This window comes from Rattus norvegicus, chromosome 1 (genome assembly GCF_021556685.1).
Source record: "Rattus norvegicus strain SHRSP/BbbUtx chromosome 1, alternate assembly SHRSP_T2T, whole genome shotgun sequence".
Lineage (NCBI taxonomy): Eukaryota > Metazoa > Chordata > Mammalia > Rodentia > Muridae > Rattus > Rattus norvegicus.
This window is the reverse complement of record NC_141534.1, coordinates 196,296,572-196,315,832: the sequence shown is the minus strand read 5'-3', so window position 1 is coordinate 196,315,832 and position 19,261 is coordinate 196,296,572. Positions and strand designations below refer to the sequence as shown.

The window sequence follows — 19,261 nt, the reverse complement described above, 5'->3', positions numbered from 1 at the left end:
TTAAAGTTGAAAAGGCTAAATAGATTTTATTAAAATACACACCAAGAACCACCCTTTCCCCTTATTCTGACAGTATTGGAACTCACATGGGAGCTGGAGTAGAGAAATGAAGGCGGAAGGGAATCAGGAGAACCCACTTGGCTACGTGCCTCCCAGGTGGGGACAGGCATTTAGTGTGGTGTCCTCAGGTAGACAAAGACATGATTGGAAACTCTTGCTAGGAAGAGAGGAAGCTCTAAATCACTGGTTCTCAACTTTCCTAATCCTGCAGCCCTTTAATATAGTTAGTTCACACATTGTGGTGACACCCATCCATAAAATAATTCTTGTTGCTACTTCATAACTGCCATTTTTCTACTCTTAAGAGTTATAATGTAAATATCTGATATGCGACCAGTGCGACCATTCCACAGGTCGAGGACCACTGCTCTGAACCTTCCTGTTATAATTCCATCTGGTGGAGGTCACAGGTTGACAAGGAAACACCTTAAGAAGGGAGAAGACAGGGGTTGGGGATTTAGCTCAGCGGTAGAGCGCTTGCCTAGCAAACGCAAGGCCCTGGGTTCGGTCCCCAGCTCCGAAAAAAAAAAAAAGAAAAAAGGAAAAAAGAAGGGAGAAGACAACAGTTTGCAGCTTTAAAAAGAGCATCAATGTCATTGTTTTATTCACACCAGGTAGAACACATACACAAAAATGTGTATTATAGGTTGCTTTCAAAAAAATTCCATGTTCCATGAGAACTATGTAAACGACATAAAATGTTTCTGCTATGTAACAAGAGAAGGAAGTCAGCATTCCCACTGTCCGTTAGGAAATACTTAGAGAATGAGTTTATAGTAAACAGAATCATCATTACAGAGCAGTCTCAAGCAGCTCTACATCCTTTCAAACACACTGGTGCAAGTCAAACTAAACCCGAACCACAGCCCTTCCACTTTGCTTCTCACGTTAACTGGACCTCGGGCGCCGAGTGCTGGCACGGAAACCTCGGTTCGCTGTGAAGCCTGCTATTTGCTCACCTCCAGGGGATGTGGACATGCCAGGAGAGGTCAGATCATCACAAGAGTTCTGGAAAGTAAAAAGTGCTTCACTCCTGCAACTAGGTTCTCGGTGATGGCATTCGACTTTATGAACGCTGAGATCAGCCCGGGATGAGGAGGCCTTGCCACAAGCAGGAGCGACTCCGCCCCAGGCCAGCCCCAGCTCTGAGCTGTGCACATTCAGGACAGCAGGCGTTTGTCTTTTCGTTTCTTAGGTGGTCTCACTACATAGTCCTGACTGTCCTGAAACCTGTGATACAGACCAGGCCATCTTCCTCTCAGAGATCCACCTGCCTTTGCTTCTTGAGTGCTGGGATTAAAGGCATGTGCCACCATGCCCAGTCTAGCATAAGTTTCTTAAAAATCATGTTACTACAGTTTCTCAAGAAGTCCATATTTAAATAAAAATAACATATTGCATTAATACAAAGAAAAATAAAGTTTAATAGCCCATTGACAATAGTTTTAAGAAATAGAAATAACCATTTGCATGCTACGAATATCTCTTCATTAGTACACACTTAATTTAGATAACTACTTAACTAAACAGATCGAGAATTCCCCACAGCATCATTTCATGGTTGCAGCTCTCCTTCTAGACTGTCCAAATATGATACTGACTTTTCCCAGCATCTTTATGTTCTGTTTTAAAAACCGATCCCTGCATCTGAGAAGTCCTCGTTAGCAGTTGTTGCTGAGTAACGATTCTGTCATCCTTCATCAGCCACCAAGGAGCCTCTGAGCAGTGACACTCAAGCTGGAGCTTCCTGTAAAGACAAGGGAGTCTTTAAAAACAACCCTCAGTGAGTTTCACACACTCTCAGCAACAGTTGTCCCCATCTAGCGTGAAGCCAGCCACATGCTCAGCTTTGTTACCAACACATCAAGCAATGCCAGAGACCAGTCTTCAAGCTCAAGCCTTCACACACCTTCCAAAAGGCTGGGGTAGGCATGGAGTTGTTGGGGAAGTGTGGGGCTTGTGCCAAAGACCAGTTCAGTGAAGAAACACAACCAAGCTGGACGTAGTGGTGCACACCTTTAATACCAGCCCTGGACAGGCAGGCAGATCGCTGAGATCAAGGTTAGCCAGATCTACATGGTCTACATACCCAACGAAGTCCCTACCCCACATCTCCAGAAAATGCAAAAAGATCAAGAGGCAATTAAAAGATGGGAGGAAGGAGGGAGGGAAGAAGGGAACAGGGGTGGGGGAAGAGAGGGAGAGAGAGAGAGAGAACACTCAAGTTCACTAGTAATAGAAATATAACCAAAATGGTGAGTTGACAATTTCTGGTGATTAATTGACCAAAATTTAATAAAAGCAACAACTAGTGTTGACAAAGGGTCAGAAAAACTGGCAATTTACATTAACACTACACATGAAAACTGAGGGGCCTCTCTAAAATGCAACTGAACTACAGCACACCAGAGCTTTCAAAATGTGTAATATTCTAGACTAACAATGCTACTCATGGATTTATCTCAAGTCAGAGACAGGCAAACACATGTACAGCTGCATGTCAAAATTATGTATAATAATGAAATTTGGGAAGGGAAATAATTACCTAATACTAACAATGGAGGATAAATTAATAAATAGAACTATGAAATGGAATGCAATAACTTGTTCAAAAAGGGCCAGTGAGATGGTTCAGAGTGGGTGAAAGTCCTTAGGACACAATTTTACAACCTGAATTCAAGTCCCAGGACCCCATGATATAAAGAAACTATCTACTCCAGCTGGCTCCCACTGGCTTCCACATACACACCATGCATGGCACACACATACACGTAAAATAAACAATAAATGATCATTGAAAAGCTTTCATAAAATTCATTTATAAGGCTGAACATGTAGTGTAGTGGTACAGCATATACAAGGCACTACGTTCCTATAAATATGTCTATATAAATGTACACCCCAACACATACGTGTACGTAGACTGAAGTGGTAAAATCATACACTATCTGACATAGAAAGGACAGACTAGAAGACAGCAAACAAGATGAAATATATATATAGAGAGAAGCTGGGACTTAGATGGACCAGCCACTAAAAGCACTTGCTGCTTTTGCAAAAAACCAGCAGATCTAGTCCCCGCACTCAAGTCAGGGCGCTCACAAGTACCCGTATTTCCAGTTCCAGGGGATCCAACACCCTCATCAGGCACCTATCAGCTCCTGCATGCAAATAACACATACACACACACACACACACACACGCGCGCGCGCATACACACACTCAGGCACACACATTCAGGCACACACACATATACATAAAATAAATCTAAGATAAATGTTTGAGAAAATTGCTTCCAAGTACATGAGGTATTTGTTGAACAAAGTATAACAGCCCCAATGGGCCCTGTCACAGGACAAGCCAGAGCCTCGGCAATCGCTACTCCACACACCATACTCTGTCCTTCACTGGAGGTTAATGTCTCAGGTGACCACATTGTAGGAGTCCACCCCACCAGAACACAAGCTCCCACATCACCCACACTTCTCCTCCCATCCCACCTGCCTATCCCTGGTAAACACAAGGATTTGCTGACTCTAAGCCTTGCTGAGATGACAGAGCGTGGCTAGAGAAGCCCGGCCACTTCACCAAAGCACTTAACTTCACATTTCCCAACAAAGTATCGGTGGGCATCCAAACCTGCAATAAAATCCAATCACACCTGGCTGGTCAAGTCCTTTCTTCCACACTGAGGTACACATCTGCTCTTCAACTCTCCCAGCAGCCCTTGCCTTACTCTTAGCAATGACCTTCCCAGCATCTTCAGAGAAGGCAGAGCCGTCAGAGAACAAACACTTCCCCGTGCCCTGCCAACACAAACCTGCTCCTTTCCTTCAGTTCAGCTCGTGACCACACTTGGCTCTGTCTCTCTGCCTTTCCAAATGTCCACACCCCAGTATTCCCTCCATCCAAAATGACCAGTTCCTCTCCACTCTAGAACATCCCTGCTGACAAACACCTTTCTACCCCACCCATTCCCCACCACCTTACTTGTACTGCTTCATGCCAAAGCGCCTTCTCACTTCTGACTACTGCCATGACATTAAAGTAACTCTCATCAGTCACCTGCCTGAAGCCAAAGGCCAATTCTTGGTTGCACTCTGGCCTGGCCTCAGCAGTAGCAGGCAATGGTTGAACACTGCCTCCCCTGACTTCCCGAGAGCTCAAATCCTAGAATTTTCTTCTACTTCAGGGACTTTCCTCTTCCCCCACATTCCTTCAAAGTGACCTTAACTGAGTCTTTAATGCAAATATATGCCACTGCCTCCAAAGTCATCTTTAGCTCTTTGAGCTTTCTTTTGACCTTCAGACCAGGATTGTCAGCTACTGACTCAAGAAAACAGAACCAACTCCCCATCACTCCCACACCCAAACACCATCTTCCTCACTGTGGCCTGCCAGGAAAACATCAGCACAAACCCAGCAGTTCACGTGGAATCCCACAGGAGTCATCACGGTGACTTCGCCAGACCTCTTCATGACAATCACCTCTCACCAGTCCTGTCCTGTGACCAGTCAACACTGGCCTCTTAAGTCCCTCCCTCCCTCCGTCTTGGTCCCAGTAATTGTCTACCTTCTACCCAGGACCCATGCAGGCTTCTGAAGTAGAAACATTTGGCTAGTTTTATGTCAACTTGATACAATGATACAAGCTAGAGTCATCTGGTAAGAGAGAACCTCAATGGAGAAAATGGTCCAGATAAGCTGGCCAGTGGCAAGCAGCCTGTGGTGCATTTCTTGACTGAGGATTGATGTGGGAAGGTCTGGCCTACTGTGGATGATGCCATCGTAGGTGGGTTGTCCTGGGGCATTTACCACAACAGAAAGCCCAAGTAAGACATAAACTAACTCATGTTACCCCCCTTGTTAAAAGCCTCAGTGTCTTTATGATGCTTAGAGCCAATGTCCTTGTAATAAGAATCCTTGCCTCACTCCATCTCTGACAACTCTGCTTTCTGTCCCTTCACCACAGCAGGGCTGTTCCTGACTGGAACCTCAGCAGCAGCTTTTCCCTCAATACCCACTTGTGCTCATCGACCGAGCCTTCACCAATAAACAACACCCGATACCACGTCACTTCCTGTATAGCTTTCCCATCAAACCTGCCAATACTGGCATTGGCTAATGTCCTGGGGTACAACTTTCCTGCCAATTCCACCCGACGGAAGGGAGGGAACAAATCCCTTGAAGGTGAGGATATTATCCGGTTTACCATTCTCCCCAGCCAAAAACTGGTGTCTGCAGCCACTTAAAATTGTCTAATTGTTCATAACAGTAAACTAGCTAACTAGACTATAGTCAAAGGACTGACTTCTATGTCACTACTAAAAAGAATAAAAAGATCTGCAAGTGCTGATATGAACCCCTGGATATGACTGACTAATATGAACCCCTGGATATGACTGACTGCTGGTTATCCCAATTGCAAATAATGTTGAATGACATTATCTTCATTTTAAAATGTATAAATATCTGCACAGAAAAAATTCTTTAAGGAAATCAATCCCACTACAAATGTTTAGCTTTTTAAAATGAGAAGGGTAGGAAAGACAGCTCAGCGGGTAGGAGCAGAAAGAGCGCAACATGTGTATGCTCTTGCCTCCCGAGTGCTGAAATTTTAGTGCACCGCCACCGCCCAGCCGGGACTTTTCCTCTTATAGTAAAATTGTCCTTGAGCTTCCATTTGAGTCCAATCCTAAGTTCTTTTATTAATGAGTCTAAAATATCCGAAAGAACCTGATTTCCCTCAATCATCTGACAATCACAAAGGGACCCCAAAATTCCAAGAACACAACACGTACACATTAAATAAGGATCAACTCACCTGGTAGAATGCAAGTCTGCTCAGTGTTGGGGCTGCTCTGGACTAATGTTCATTGTCCGATAAATTTCTTTAAGTAACAAGAGGGCAGTATCTTCGGACTCCCTGTCCGAAAGAAAACAACACTTAAACAATTAATTAATGTTACACAAAAGAGGAAAGCCACATCTGCTCTTCTATTATCTCTGAGACAGGGAGAGCAGAGCACAGCAGTGGAGCATGAGCAGTCTGTGGGCTGTATGGACTCAACTCAGTTCCATAACAATCACATGGGAGTGCTCCTTAGTGATGAGCATATACGGAAGAAGGCCTTGTGATGGCCTCACACTCCTGCCAGGACAGGCACAACCTACACACACAGTGTGATACACACAAGTATCAATGGTCTCTGGTCAAAAGCACGTGACACACTGCCACCTTGTGGATAACTTAAATCCTATGCAGTTTTTAGAAAGGTTGTTGGAGTCAGAAATGTAAACAGCTGACCAATCCTTCCTTAGTGTCTCCACCCAGAACGTAAAGCAAACAGACACAGCCTGAGAGGGGAGGGAGTGCTTTTGAATACATGAGTTCATGAGTGGAATCTATTAACAGGCAATTAGTAAAAGACTTTCACCAGGTGACAACACTGTACTAGTCAGACCACTCAGAGAGAACCAGAGTGAAGAACACTTACCAATAGCACAAGTGACTCTGAAGAGCGAAGAGATACTCATTGAAGCTCTCGATTGGCTTCTCTTGAAGAACATAATCAATCCGGCGGCCTCCATTTAACATCCCAACCTTTCCTAAGTAGTCCTCATCCTTGGAAAATTCTGGACTTTCAACAATCTTTTCTGCTAGAATTTAAACCATTTCAATATCAAGGTCAATCACTTAATCATTATCCTCTGACTTTAGCTGACTCGCTGGGTTCAAGGACTACCGCTTGACACATGTAGCAACTGAGGAGCTACTGGGCTCATTCCCCATTCCTCCAGAGAACAGGGGAAGAGGGGCTGGTTCCCCAAGACAGAGGAAAGAGAACCAACAGCTGACAGAAGTTGTGAACGGGTAAGAGAGCATTGCAGAAAAAAAAGAAACAGAATCAGAATCTGAATGTCACGAAGGAGGGTGACCTGACACTGCATGCGAAATTTAGGAACACAGTTCTGCAGGAGCAGGAAGACAGAACCTGGTAGAGTCTTTACAAAGCCTGAACACACACTCAGCTCTCAACTCTACTCCCACCCCAGCCTGAACAATCTAAATAAAATCTTCAAATTGCAGCAAAAAGCCAAGAAATAACAGATAAAACTTAATTAGCAGCTGCAGCTGACATTGCAGGATGTCAGGACACTGTCTCCTTTACAGAATGGGTCTATCCAGTCTGACAGGATCCGGAAAGAAAACCTGTCCAATGACGTACAAGCATTATGCTCTTCAGGCATCATCTGTCCTGGAAAACGCTCCCACTATCAAATTTACCTTCAACTACTTGCTTTTCCTCTTCCTCTTTGATCTGATTGGCCACCTTCTCCAATTCTTCTTGCAGCTGAGTAGAAGAGGTGTGAGCACGTGCGAATTCATTGAGTGTCTGCCAAGCACTTTTCAGAGAGCTGATAAAACCCTGCTTCAAATCAGACCCCATTCGAGAAAGGCTTTCTTTCAACTCTGAAGAAATTCAGATAACATCCCAGGTTACTTAGCCACTACAATTCTGTGCTCCAGAAATTAAAAGTTAACACGCCCCCCAAACAAGCAAGGCTCTGTTCTTCCTCTTCCTCCTCCTCCTCCCACTTAAATACCATAGGGAGCCTCTTGGAGCCAAGAACCCTCAATAGGATAAAGTGTTGACATGGAGTTGAGTCTTTCGAGACACGGTCTCGCTATGTAGGGCTGACCTTAAACTAGGAATCTTCCTGCTTCAGCCTCCAAGTACTAAAATTGTAAGTATGCACTTGCATGCCTGGCTTTTTGCTTGTTCTCTGACACACGGTCTTGCAGCTTCAAGCTTAGGGTGATCCTTATGTCTCGGATTCCTGAGCACTAAGATTACATGATGTGCCGCTTCTTTTTAACAATTTGATCTGTTCCAAACCTACACAATTTTTAAAAAGAAGTTCAAACACCATAACCTAAACATGAGCCTATAAATTTTTATTGAAATTATTAAAACAGGCCTGTAACAGCTGGGTGCTGGGGCATACGTCTTTAAATCCCAGCACTCAGGAGGAAAGGCGCAGATGGATCTCTTGTACGTTCAAGGCCAGGCCTGGCCTACATAGTAAGTTCCAGGACAGCCAGGGCTCTGTAGAGAGAATTGGTTCCTTAAAGCTATCCTTTGGGTTGGGGATTTAGCTCAGTGGTAGAGCGCTTGCCTAGTAAGCCCAAGGCCCTGGGTTCGGTCCTCAGCTCCGAAAAAAAAAAAAAAAAAAAGCTGTCCTCTGCTCCCCACATGTGCACAGTGGCATGCATGTGCCATACACAAAGGTATCACCATGAACTCTTCAAATGTTCATCACTACAGATGGCAGGATACTGTTTTGCTGTGACTTTCAGTCACTCTGCGTCAGGAACTACCGTGAACCCCTGACCTCGGCCTGCTCTGCAGCAAGTGGACACAGCATTGGCTTCTCACCTAAGTGAAGTCTCTTTCTGCCTTTGTGATGTGGAATGAGAACAGCTTTTAAGTCCAAATCTGGAGCAATCATGGGCTCTAATCTGTATGCCACGGGGTCGAGCTGAAGGAAGAGAAGTAGGAACCATAAGTTACTCAGAGGTGCAGGCCACAGTCAGGGAAGCAGACAGCTACTTGGCAAGCCAGAGTGACATTTCTACACCTTCCTCAGCTACTGCTAATTATAAGATTTGTGATTTGTAGGGGAAATTACTTGCAAGCAAAGCAACAAACATTTTTTTTTTCCTTTGAGTAGAAGCTTTGTGGTAGAAATACTTAAGGAAGTGTCCCAGACTCTCAGGGTGGAAGCTGAGCTTTGCGTATCATGACTGTTACTCATTTCTTAGTAAGAACCTAAGAATCTATCTGGATGAAGAGGACAGAACTTTCATCTTTTTAAAGCACAAAATAAATTCAAGCCACTGACCGGATGGTAAATATTGAAGAAGCCTTTGCAGGTAGGGAGGCGATAGCTCTCATCAATCCTGTCCACGCCGCGAATAGTGAGAAACATGCCAATAGGAGAGCCCAAGGCAAAGAAAATCTCTGGTTCAAAGTCTAACGAGCTGTAAGCAACAGAAACCTAGGAAAAAACACGACAATAAAAAATATTTCTACAGACACATAAACAAAACCTTTGAATTTTTAAATGTTCTTGGATCTGCACTGGCTCCCAAGCATCCAAATACAGAGGCCTCTCAGAGATGGCTGCTGGGGAGCTGAAAAGGCTGGAATTTCTCATTAGAACTTCAGAGTGTGCAGCACTCTGCTCTGCTTCTAAGATAACAAACAGCACAGAAGCATGACAGGGACTGTGCTTCAAACTGCAGACCCTAAACTCGCCCTGCTGGGCCTGCTTCAACTCTTCCTCAAGTTTCATGACATCTTGCCTCTGCCAGAGTTATAATATGGGGTCGGATCTTCACAGTACCAAGGCCACAGAAAGCACTTATCAGCACAAAGAGGGGTTCTGGTCTTCAGTATTCTATTAATCCTATTACCACTCTATCTTCTCCTTAAAGACTTGCAGGCAGGAGAATAAGCGCAGGGTCACATTTGGATGCATAGTGATTTAGAAACCAGCCAGGATACACAAGACTCTGCCTCGAAAAAAAAAACCCATTTAAGGCAAATTTTCTGTCAGAAAAGGGATTTGTACGAAGGAGCATTATTTGAGATAGTTTGCATGAAGTCTCTCAAGGGAAAGCACAGACATCTGGGTGGCAGGCAGCACAGTTTATGAAGTTCTTCCTCTTTATTTCAGGGACAGGAAAATGTCTTTTTGGCATGTTGGTGTGAAGTGGAAACTTAAGGGTTCTTTGGAAAGTCAGTTGGATAGTGTTTTGCTAGGGCAAACACGTGAAGGAATGTTTCATTAAAGTGGACACTGGTGTGAAAGGCTAAGGCAGACTTGTGAAGAGACGTTGAACTGAAGCAGACATAGGAGAGAGGCTGTTCTGCTAAAGCAAGCATGGGAAAGGACACGTGATGAAGGAGTCTTTACTAACCACATGTATTGGTCCGCCTTACAGTGTGTAATTGAGCTGCTTTTGTCAGGACTCCATGGGGAGAAACACACCAAAAAACTTCTGGTGGTGAGCTGCAGTCTGCTGCTGTTTCCAAGGACTCGGGCTGACTGGATACATGTGCTGAGGCAAGGCACATGGAGGACACGTGATGTTTGGAGGGTATAAATAGGACTCCACAGAGTGACAGACACAGAGCTTGGCTTGCAACACTTGTGAATCTGTCTTCTCTGATCTTCACTTCCCTGAGAAAGGCACGGCTAAGAAATTCTCCTGGTGTTCCTACTGGTCCCCTCTAGGTCGTGTCACTGCTGTTGCTAACCCGACTCTACTGAACTGCACTGCTGGTGTATCCATGAGGTGTCTGCGAGTGGACTGAGCTGCCACTGCCTGCTGACCTGTGAACTGATCTGCTGATTTCCAGACACAGATGGGAATTGCTCCAAAGAACCTTTCTAAACAGGTCCACTTCCCTGTATCCTTTCTTTTCCACTATCTTTGGAGGGTGGTGGGCTCCAGGCGAGGTTAGTGTTTAAGAACCATCATTAAGCAAACTGAGGAACAGAACTCAAGTGAGCAGCACCGAGACAGAAGTGACTGGGATGAAGACCGCTCCGAGTTCTCCTGTATGACCAGAAGCTTGGGTTCACCTGTGAGCAGGCCCAGGAGCCAAAGCAGCACTTCGAGGGACCCCAACCCTGAGGAGACTTTGGAGGCCTTAGCTGAGGCACTCAAACTGACAAAAGGACACCTTAGGGACTGGGTCTTCAACAAGCGGCTGTCTAAGGACCACAAGAACTGGAAAATGTGCTGTCGCCACTGTACATCAAGAGGGACACCAGGCAGAGCCCCGACAAGTCCTCTCGAAATGACCCTAGACTTCCCACAGCTTTGGAAGCCTTGAAGAGTCTCACACTCTCTTCTGGGTAACAAAGCAGAGACGGCATGTCACAGGATTTCTGATTTTTCAACTTCTTTGTTGGGGCAGGGAGCTGTTGGGATTTATGTCTATAGAAGGAACATTAATAATAAAGCTTGCATTCATAGAGAAAAAAAGAACCGTCATTAAAAATAGGATTTGAAAAAATTAAAGTTACACTGGTGTTTTGGGAACAATATGTTTTGAAAACAAAGAATAATGAATAGCATGGTCCAAAAACAGAGTTCCTCTAACTGAACAGATGGGCAAGACCCATGGCGTCCTCTTCACAGGTAAAACCATGGGACATCTGAGAAGTGACATCACTCACCCGGAGTGCAGTCAGTGACACTATGTAGACGTAGGTGTCTAATTCCAAATCCAACACTCCTACATACACTACTAGGCTGCCCTTCTAAGAGTCTACATTCCATAGCATTTTATCTCTGCCTACACTTGCATTTATCTTTGAAAAGTCAATGGTTTTAACTGGGTACTGGTGGTACATACCTGTTACAGGATATTGGATCGCACTGTGAACCCTGAGATTGTATTTTTTACTGGAAAAACCTGCTTCTAGTTAGAGTGCAGCTCAGCCTTAGTACACACATTTAATCCTAAACAATGTAGGTAAAGTTAGTTTGTAGAAGAAAGCAAGCACCTTACCCTGACAAATAAGAAAAAGATTAGACAGAATAGACTATGCCCAACTCACAGGAGAACAGAGAGGAAAGAGAGGAGACTTGAGAGAGAGCAGTGAGAGAGGGGGATCAGATTTACTGGGACACTTGTACAGAGACAGACTGCAGAGAGAGAACACGCTAGACACAGGTGAAGACAGAACGAGTCAGAGAATGATAATAAGCAGAAAGATTAGAACAGATTGCCAAAGTTAGTATGAAGCCAAGCAGAGCAATTCAGTGAGAAGCCAAGAGAAGCCAGTTTGAAGAAGCATGGAGAGGAATTTTGAGTCAGAAGAGCTAAGTTGAACCAGCCAGGGTTCAGAAAGTTAGAAAGAATGAGATTACTCAGCAGTAAACCTCAGAGGCTGAAAACATTCTAGGCCCAGACGAGATTGTACGGAGGCTAGGAGCTTCCAGGACTAGGCCTAGGTTAGCAGACAGAGGCAGTGACCCTTAGAAACAACAATACATCAGGAGAATAAAGATCCTGTACACACACTTTTAACTTCAGCACTCAGGAGGCAGAAGCACTCAGATCTCTGAGTCTGAGACCAGCCTGGTCTACAGAGCAAGTTCTAGGACAGCCAAGACTACACAGAGAAGCCATGCCTCCAAAAAAAAAAAAAATAGTTTTACTACATCATGAGAAAAAAAAACTTAAAACAAAAATCACAATGTGTAAAACAAACTTTTACAACTTACATAGCAAGGGCCAAACATCCTTAATATTTAAAGATGTCTTATCTTTTATTTCTTTTTTCTTCCTTTTTTCTCTTTTAAGTTATATTCTCACTGTGTACCTCAAGCTGACCTTAAATTACTATGTAGCTCAGGATGGGCTAGAATGGGCAACGCCCTGCCTTAGCCTTCCAAGTGCAGAAAATATAGGCACATAAAGCCATGTCAAGCTGGAGGTTTTTTGTTTGTTTTTGTTTTTGTTTTTGTTTTTGTTTTTGTAAAGAACTGAGTAATTCTATAGAAATCAGATAAAATCAGTACCTTACTGTAGAGAGATCATCTTTGTGTTGTAAGGATGCCTCGCCTGTCAATTAAAGAGCCAATGGCTTATGGCTTAGGCAGGGAATAGAGGATGGACATCTGGGAAGCAGAGAGGATTCTGGGAGGGAAGGAGCCAGGGAAAGGAGCCCAAAAAGATGTGAGAATAAAGCCTAACTATATGGCCAAGGTCTTTGTAAATATAATTTGAGTCTCATTTCTGAGAGCATGGGGCTGGGAAGCAGAACTGGTGCCCAACTTCAATACCTTATGGTGAAAAAAATGCCTTAAGAAATATAAGTGAGGAGGTGTGGGACGGCTTAGTGGGAAACAGCAGTTTCAAGTATAAGAACCTGAGTTTAATCCCTAAACCTAGAGCAAGATGCCAGATGCGGTGGTGCAATGTGAAACCCCAGTGCTGGGAGGTGGAAACAGGAGCCTCCCGGAAGCCTGCTGGCCAGTCTAGTCAAACTGGTGACTTACAGAGCATGAAGAGACCCTGCCTCAAATGAAGCAGTCATTGTTCTTGAGTATCACACCCAAGGTTTTCCTCCAGCCTCCAAACACAACACATTAAAAAGAGAGAGAAAACAGCAAACATCTCAGGTGCTCAAAGAGATATGTGAGTGACACCGTTTTACCATTTTCCTTGAAAGAGCATCAGAAACATAAATGAAATACAAAAAAGGAAAAGAAATTCGATTTATATGTTTAAAAGTTGCTTCTTTAGAACAAAGTTGTAAAAGTGATCACGAAGGCTGGAGAGATGGCTCAGCAGATAAACTCATTTGATGCAGGCCCGGCATGGCAGCACACGCCTTTATTCCCAGCACTCAAGGCACTTCGAGGCCAGCCTGGTCTACAAAGCAGGTCCAGGACAGCCAGGGCTATGATGCAGATAAACCCTATCTCAAAAAAAAAGAAGAAGAAAAACCAAAAAACATATTCTTGCAAAGAATCTGAGTGTGTTTCCCAGAACCACATAGTGGCTCACAACCATCTGTAACTCCTGTAGGACCCAAAGCCCTTCTCTAACCCTCAAGGACACATATACACATGCAAGAAAAATACTCATACACATAAAATGAGTAAATCTAAACAGAAAAAGTTGGTGAGTCACACAGACAAACATGCAGGCAAAACACCAATGCACATAAAACAATTTAAAAAAAAAAAGCCTCCATAAAATGTTCTTTACTAGACCTAAGGAAGTGGATTCCTTTTCTCCTGTGGACCTACCACTCCATGAAGATGAGTCTCACTTCATGGAGTTGGAGAGGTGTGCTGTAAGCATCCAAGGGGCTCAGAGCCCTATGGCACCACCCCACAGGGAGGTTAGGAAGTTTCCTTCTTTGTTAGCACTGGTCTGGTTTGCTCATGATTAAAAAAGAAAAGACTATCATTAGATAGCTCTGGCTGGCCTGGAACTCACTGTGTAAACCAGGCTGGCCTTGAACTCAGAGAATCTTCTGAAGGAATGCTCCACCATACCTGGCAGCATTTTAATACAATGCGAGGTTATCGAGATAGCTCAGCAAGAGTAAAGGTATTTGCTGCTAAACCTAAGGGCCTAGTAAGTTTGAACCCCTGCCACAGATATTAAGAAAGAACTAAGTCTTACAGGCTGTCCACTGACCTCCATATTGAGGGTCATGGTACGCATGCACAAACACAAAGTAAAAAATATGCAATAATAAACTTAATATAGTCTGTGAATTCATGTGTGTACATTTTTCTGTGTAAGTTTAGGCAGATGCTTGCCATGTTGTGTTTGTGTAAGCTACAGGCCAGCCTTGGATGTTAATATGCTCCTTCCTCTTTGTTCGCATCTGCATATGCCGGGCTAGCTCACCTGTAACTCTCTAGGGATTCTCCTGTGTCCACCTCCGTATTCCCCTTAGAACACTGGGACTCCAGAAGTGCCCTGCCATACCCGACTTTTCCAGGCTCTGGAAATCTGAACCCAAGTCTTCATGCTTCCACGACAAGCACTTTTCCCACCGAGCCATATCCCAACACAGAATCTTAGGAAGGAACTGGACTTAAAAGGGTGAAGAGGCCAGATCAAACATCAAGCTTCAAGTCGTACTTTCTGGACGCTCTTAGACTAACAGGTTCCTATATGAACGACGGTAAGTGTACTGAAAGTGACATCATCCCAGAGTAGTTCCACACTCTGTGGAACTGAAAATATTGGATACTCTTATTAAATACAGCACTGTCAATGGCTTGCTCGTTTTTTATAGGAACTCCCCACACATAAACTACAAGAAGTAGTAGGACACATCAATTAAGAGAGTGTGCCAATTCCTCAAGAAATGTTCTGAACTCCAGTCCTTTGTGTTGTTACCAATTATGAGACTTAATGCTACAAAATTGTGAACAGTGGAAAGATTAAAGGACAGTTACAGAACTTAGATGACATGCTCTGAATATATGGCATCTCTTGAGCATTACCAAAGAGCATAAAATGTTAACTAAGAGAAAATCAGTTTTCTGTGTACAGCTCCAAATGTATGCTCCATAGCTATTTCCAAACATATAAAATGATAAATGTGAATTTCCGACCTAAAATGCTAGCCGCATTAGCACACACTTACCTGTCCTGTGCCAACTTCAAAAGATTCATAATCGACACGTACAGACGACACATAAGCCCCAACTGAGAGCTTCCTCTTGGACTCGTTTGATTCTGAAGATGGAGAGGCCATTTCCTTAGTTTTTGGAGCACTCTCACCTTGTCCTTTTGTCAAAGCAGCCAGCGCTGCCTTCTTTTCTGATGCTGCTTTTTTCTGCTCCTATAAAACACCACAACAGTATGAGACGATCTTGAGGAAAGTCCAGTTCTTAGATACCACAAGATATACTGCCATGCAATTAAGAAATTCTTAGTGATTTAGGCATAGCAATAATACTGGGATTATTGGGGAAAGGTACTTTTAGGAAATATTTATTTTTTGAGCTGGGCATAGTAGGCTAACACCTTTCATCTCTGAGTTCGAGCCAGCCTGCTCTACAGGGTGAGTTCTAGGACAGTCAGGCCACTTTTACTTATGTGTTATCTGTCTATACACTGCTGTATGAGTAGATGCCAAGGGTATGTTGGTTGCCATGAAGGCCGGAGAAGGGCACTATTTCCCTTGGAGCTGGAGTGAGGGCAAGTGCAGCCAGCACGAAGGTGCCAGGAACCTGGCCTAGCTCCTTCTACAAGAGCAGCAAGTTCCCTTAGCTGCTGAGCAATCTCTCCAGACTCCCAGAAAAAGTACACTTTTCAGAGACACGTACTATCATCAGGAAAGACATGCTGTCATAGATATAATAAACTATACAATTCTTATAAAAATAAAGATTACAAAAGACAAGATGCAGTAAAACAGCTAAAATTCAATCTAACATAAAACTCAAAATTATTAAGTATAGGAGGGCAAACACAAAAGTAATACACTCTACTGATTCTACTTACATGATTTAGGCAGAAACATTTTTGTAATAAAAGAAATCACCAGGCACTCAGTGAGAGGGAAGAGTTACTAGGAAGCACAGTGATGTCGAGAGACACATTTTGTTTGTTTCTTAGCTGGACCCAGAACACTTTAAGAGCTATGCATTTCCACACAGCAAACAGCAAAAACTATGGGGCAACTATATAAAAGACGCCAACGCTGATAAGACAAAGCCCATTTCCAATGGTTGGTAAGTACGCCTTGACTGCACCTCTATCTACCTCATCAGAGCTCCCTAGGCTGGGAAGGGTTAGGTTAGTTTCTGCTTAACAGCAGCTAAACTAAACAGTTGACCAACTGTTCTTTTCTATTGATTAATTCCAAAATACTAACAAAAGAGGAAAGCAGTCCAACCGGTTAATATGAAGGACAATAAGGTCAAAGACAGCTCAGTCAGCAGCATGGGTAACTCACTCCACCCCTGGTATTTTGGACAGCTTTGTTATCTCAACCCTTGTCTGTGAGGTGGCATAATCTGAAACCTAAAATCAAAAATTCTAAGGGTTCTGCTATTTACTTTCTCATTCAGCATTACCTTTTACTATATTGAGAGTTTAACATTCTAAATGGTAAGAGAGCAACCTAAAGAAATCGTGCACTGGGGCTAGAGAGATGGCTCAGCAGTTACGAGCACTGGCTGCTTCCAGAGAACTCAGATTCAATTCTCAGCACCCACATAGCAGCTCAAAACTCTCCATTTCCAGGTAATCCCACACTCTCACAGTGATATACATTTAAGCAAAAACTCCAATGTACATCAAATTTAAAAAGAAAAAAGAAATCATGCACTGGTAATATTCCCAATCCTACAAACCACTGCTTTTCAAATGAAAATGACAAAGATGGTTTACAGAGGAGAAAGAACCCAGATCATGCATATTTGATATCCTTGCTAAAAAGAAAAAAAAAAAAAGGCTACATTTAATCCCATCTTTTCAGTGATACAAAAGTCACTAAGACACAGTATTATCTTCACCTGTCAACCATTCACCTGTGAATGATACAGAGCAATCAAAGCAAAGCGCCTGGCAAAGTCTTGTGGCTCATCTGAAAGCAGTTACATTTGAATTTAAAAAATGAGATTGTACTATCGATCCTTAATCACTTCCAAACATGCTTAAAATTCTACAGCTTAGATTTCCAAGTCACTGCAATCTATAAAACAGGTTCCTTCTGAAAAGTTTTTCAAAGAACTTTTCTTTTTGTTTCACGTACACTTTCACTATCTTAAAACACACCAGAAGTGGACATCAGATCCCACAGATGGTTGTGAGCCACCATGTGGTTGCTGGGAATTGAACTCAGGACCTCTGGAAGAGCAGTCAGTGCTCTTAGCCACTAAGCCATCTCTCAGCTCATGAAATATATTTTAAACTTTTTAGTTTTTTTAAAAGCTATGGGAATGTAGCTGAGGTGGCAGACTACTTGTCTAGCATACACAAGGCCCTGCCTGTGATCCCAGTACTGCATTACACCGGGCGTGGTGGGACATGACGGTAACCCCAGCACAGGGGACTGCAGGAGGGTCAGAAGTCAAGGTCACCCTCATCCTCAGCTACACAGTGAGTCTCAGGCCAGCCTAGAACACATGAGACTGTCTCATGTCTCACTATATTTTATAAAAATGTAAACTTATCGACAAGATAGAAGAATATGTGCTAACCTGTAACCTGGCAGGGTAACACACAAGTCATGTACACTATTCATACTCATTCACCTATGGCTGAAAGAGTACAGCTCCCATTTTAACCGCGTCATCATCTGTGTGTGTGTACATGTGTGGGAAAGAGATGGGCATGGGCATGCCACAGTTTGCACATGGAGGTCAGAGAACTTGCCAGATCAAACTCAGGAAGTAAAGCCTAGTGACAGTTGCCTTTATTTGCTTAGCAATCTTGCCAGCATGTGGGCCCCATGTTAGTGATGAAAAAAACCAACAAAATCAAGGATCAGAGAAATCAAGTCAGTGCTCATAAATGTGCTGTTGCTAAGTAGCTTCCCCGGGAGCCAGGGCCTCTCTCATTCATTGTCAAGAACCTCACAAGTTTTTGCACCTGGAAATCCTCAAATATCAGTTTTAAAGACAAAGCTGGAGCTGGGGAGATGGATTAGCAGTTAAGAACGCCTGTTCTTGCAGAGGACTCAGGTTCAATTCCCAGGAATCGCATGGTAGTTCACAACCACCTGTAACTCCAGTTCCAAGGGATCCGACACCGTCTTCCGACTTCTATGAACGCCAGGCACGCATATACTGCACATACATACATATAGGAAGACAAACTTCCATACACATAAGATAAATCTTTTAAAGAATATTTACATAAACTAGTGAAAATGAAAAGTCCTTTGTCCTGGGAACTCCCTGTCCCAGGAACACCAAGAGGTTCATCTAGTGCAATGTGACTACAGTCCAGCCCCAACTGACTCTGGAGCCGGGGCTTCCATTATTATAATCCTGGGGGTAAGTAAAATAGTCTGCCCAACCAAAGGGGTATTGCAAGCTTCTAAAACAAAAATGAGAGCCAGGCACAGTGACTCACACTGTGAATTCTAGGAAGTTGAAGAGGCTGAAGCAAAAGAACCATGCTACACAGTGAGTTCTATAGCATGGGCTATAGCATAAAACCCTGCCTTAAAACACACACACACACACACACACACACACACACACACACACACACACACCACAAAGGTCAGGTTACAAAATGTGTTACTTCCTCTGGGGCAGAGACGAGTCTTACCAGTTTGGCTGCTTTAAGTTTTACAAAATTGGCTATCTTCTTTCTGGGCCCAAGGGGAATCCCCATCTCCTTCAGGTCATCAACTGTACACATAAGCTTTAAAGGGAAGCAAAGAACATGTTAATTAACCAATCTAGAGACAGATGAGTTCAAATGATACATAAAAAATATTAAAAGAATCAACTTCAAGAAGCTTGGGCTTTTGTTTTAAGCAATAAATTATTTTAAACTTTACCATGTTTGCAGAGCATTTGCATAGCGCATGTGAGGCCCTGACTTCAATAATCTAGCTCTACAAAAAAATTGTTTCAATTAGCCTCTTCATTAAAAATTCTATTATTGGGAGCTGGAGC

At 43.4% G+C, this 19,261-nt stretch overlaps 1 protein-coding gene across 2 annotated transcripts in view; it reads right to left on the bottom strand.

The window, feature by feature from the left end:
* Positions 1–626: 626 nt before the first annotated feature.
* The window catches only part of Sec23ip (SEC23 interacting protein), a 42,965-nt gene continuing 24,330 nt past the window's right edge, over positions 627–19,261 (bottom strand). The window contains exons 12-19 of one of the 2 annotated variants that reach the window (XM_087560197.1): positions 18,909–19,004; positions 15,265–15,462; positions 8,968–9,123; positions 8,502–8,604; positions 7,349–7,534; positions 6,558–6,717; positions 5,885–5,986; positions 627–1,807 (exon numbers count right to left, since the gene is read on the bottom strand). In XM_087560197.1, coding sequence (XP_087416323.1) covers positions 5,905–5,986; positions 6,558–6,717; positions 7,349–7,534; positions 8,502–8,604; positions 8,968–9,123; positions 15,265–15,462; positions 18,909–19,004 — 981 coding nt within the window. In that variant the 3' untranslated portion in view covers positions 627–1,807; positions 5,885–5,904. Of the gene's footprint in view, positions 1,808–5,884; positions 5,987–6,557; positions 6,721–7,348; positions 7,535–8,501; positions 8,605–8,967; positions 9,124–15,264; positions 15,463–18,908; positions 19,005–19,261 lie in introns of both variants that reach the window. The other variant, NM_001134859.1, reaches the window with a different exon arrangement.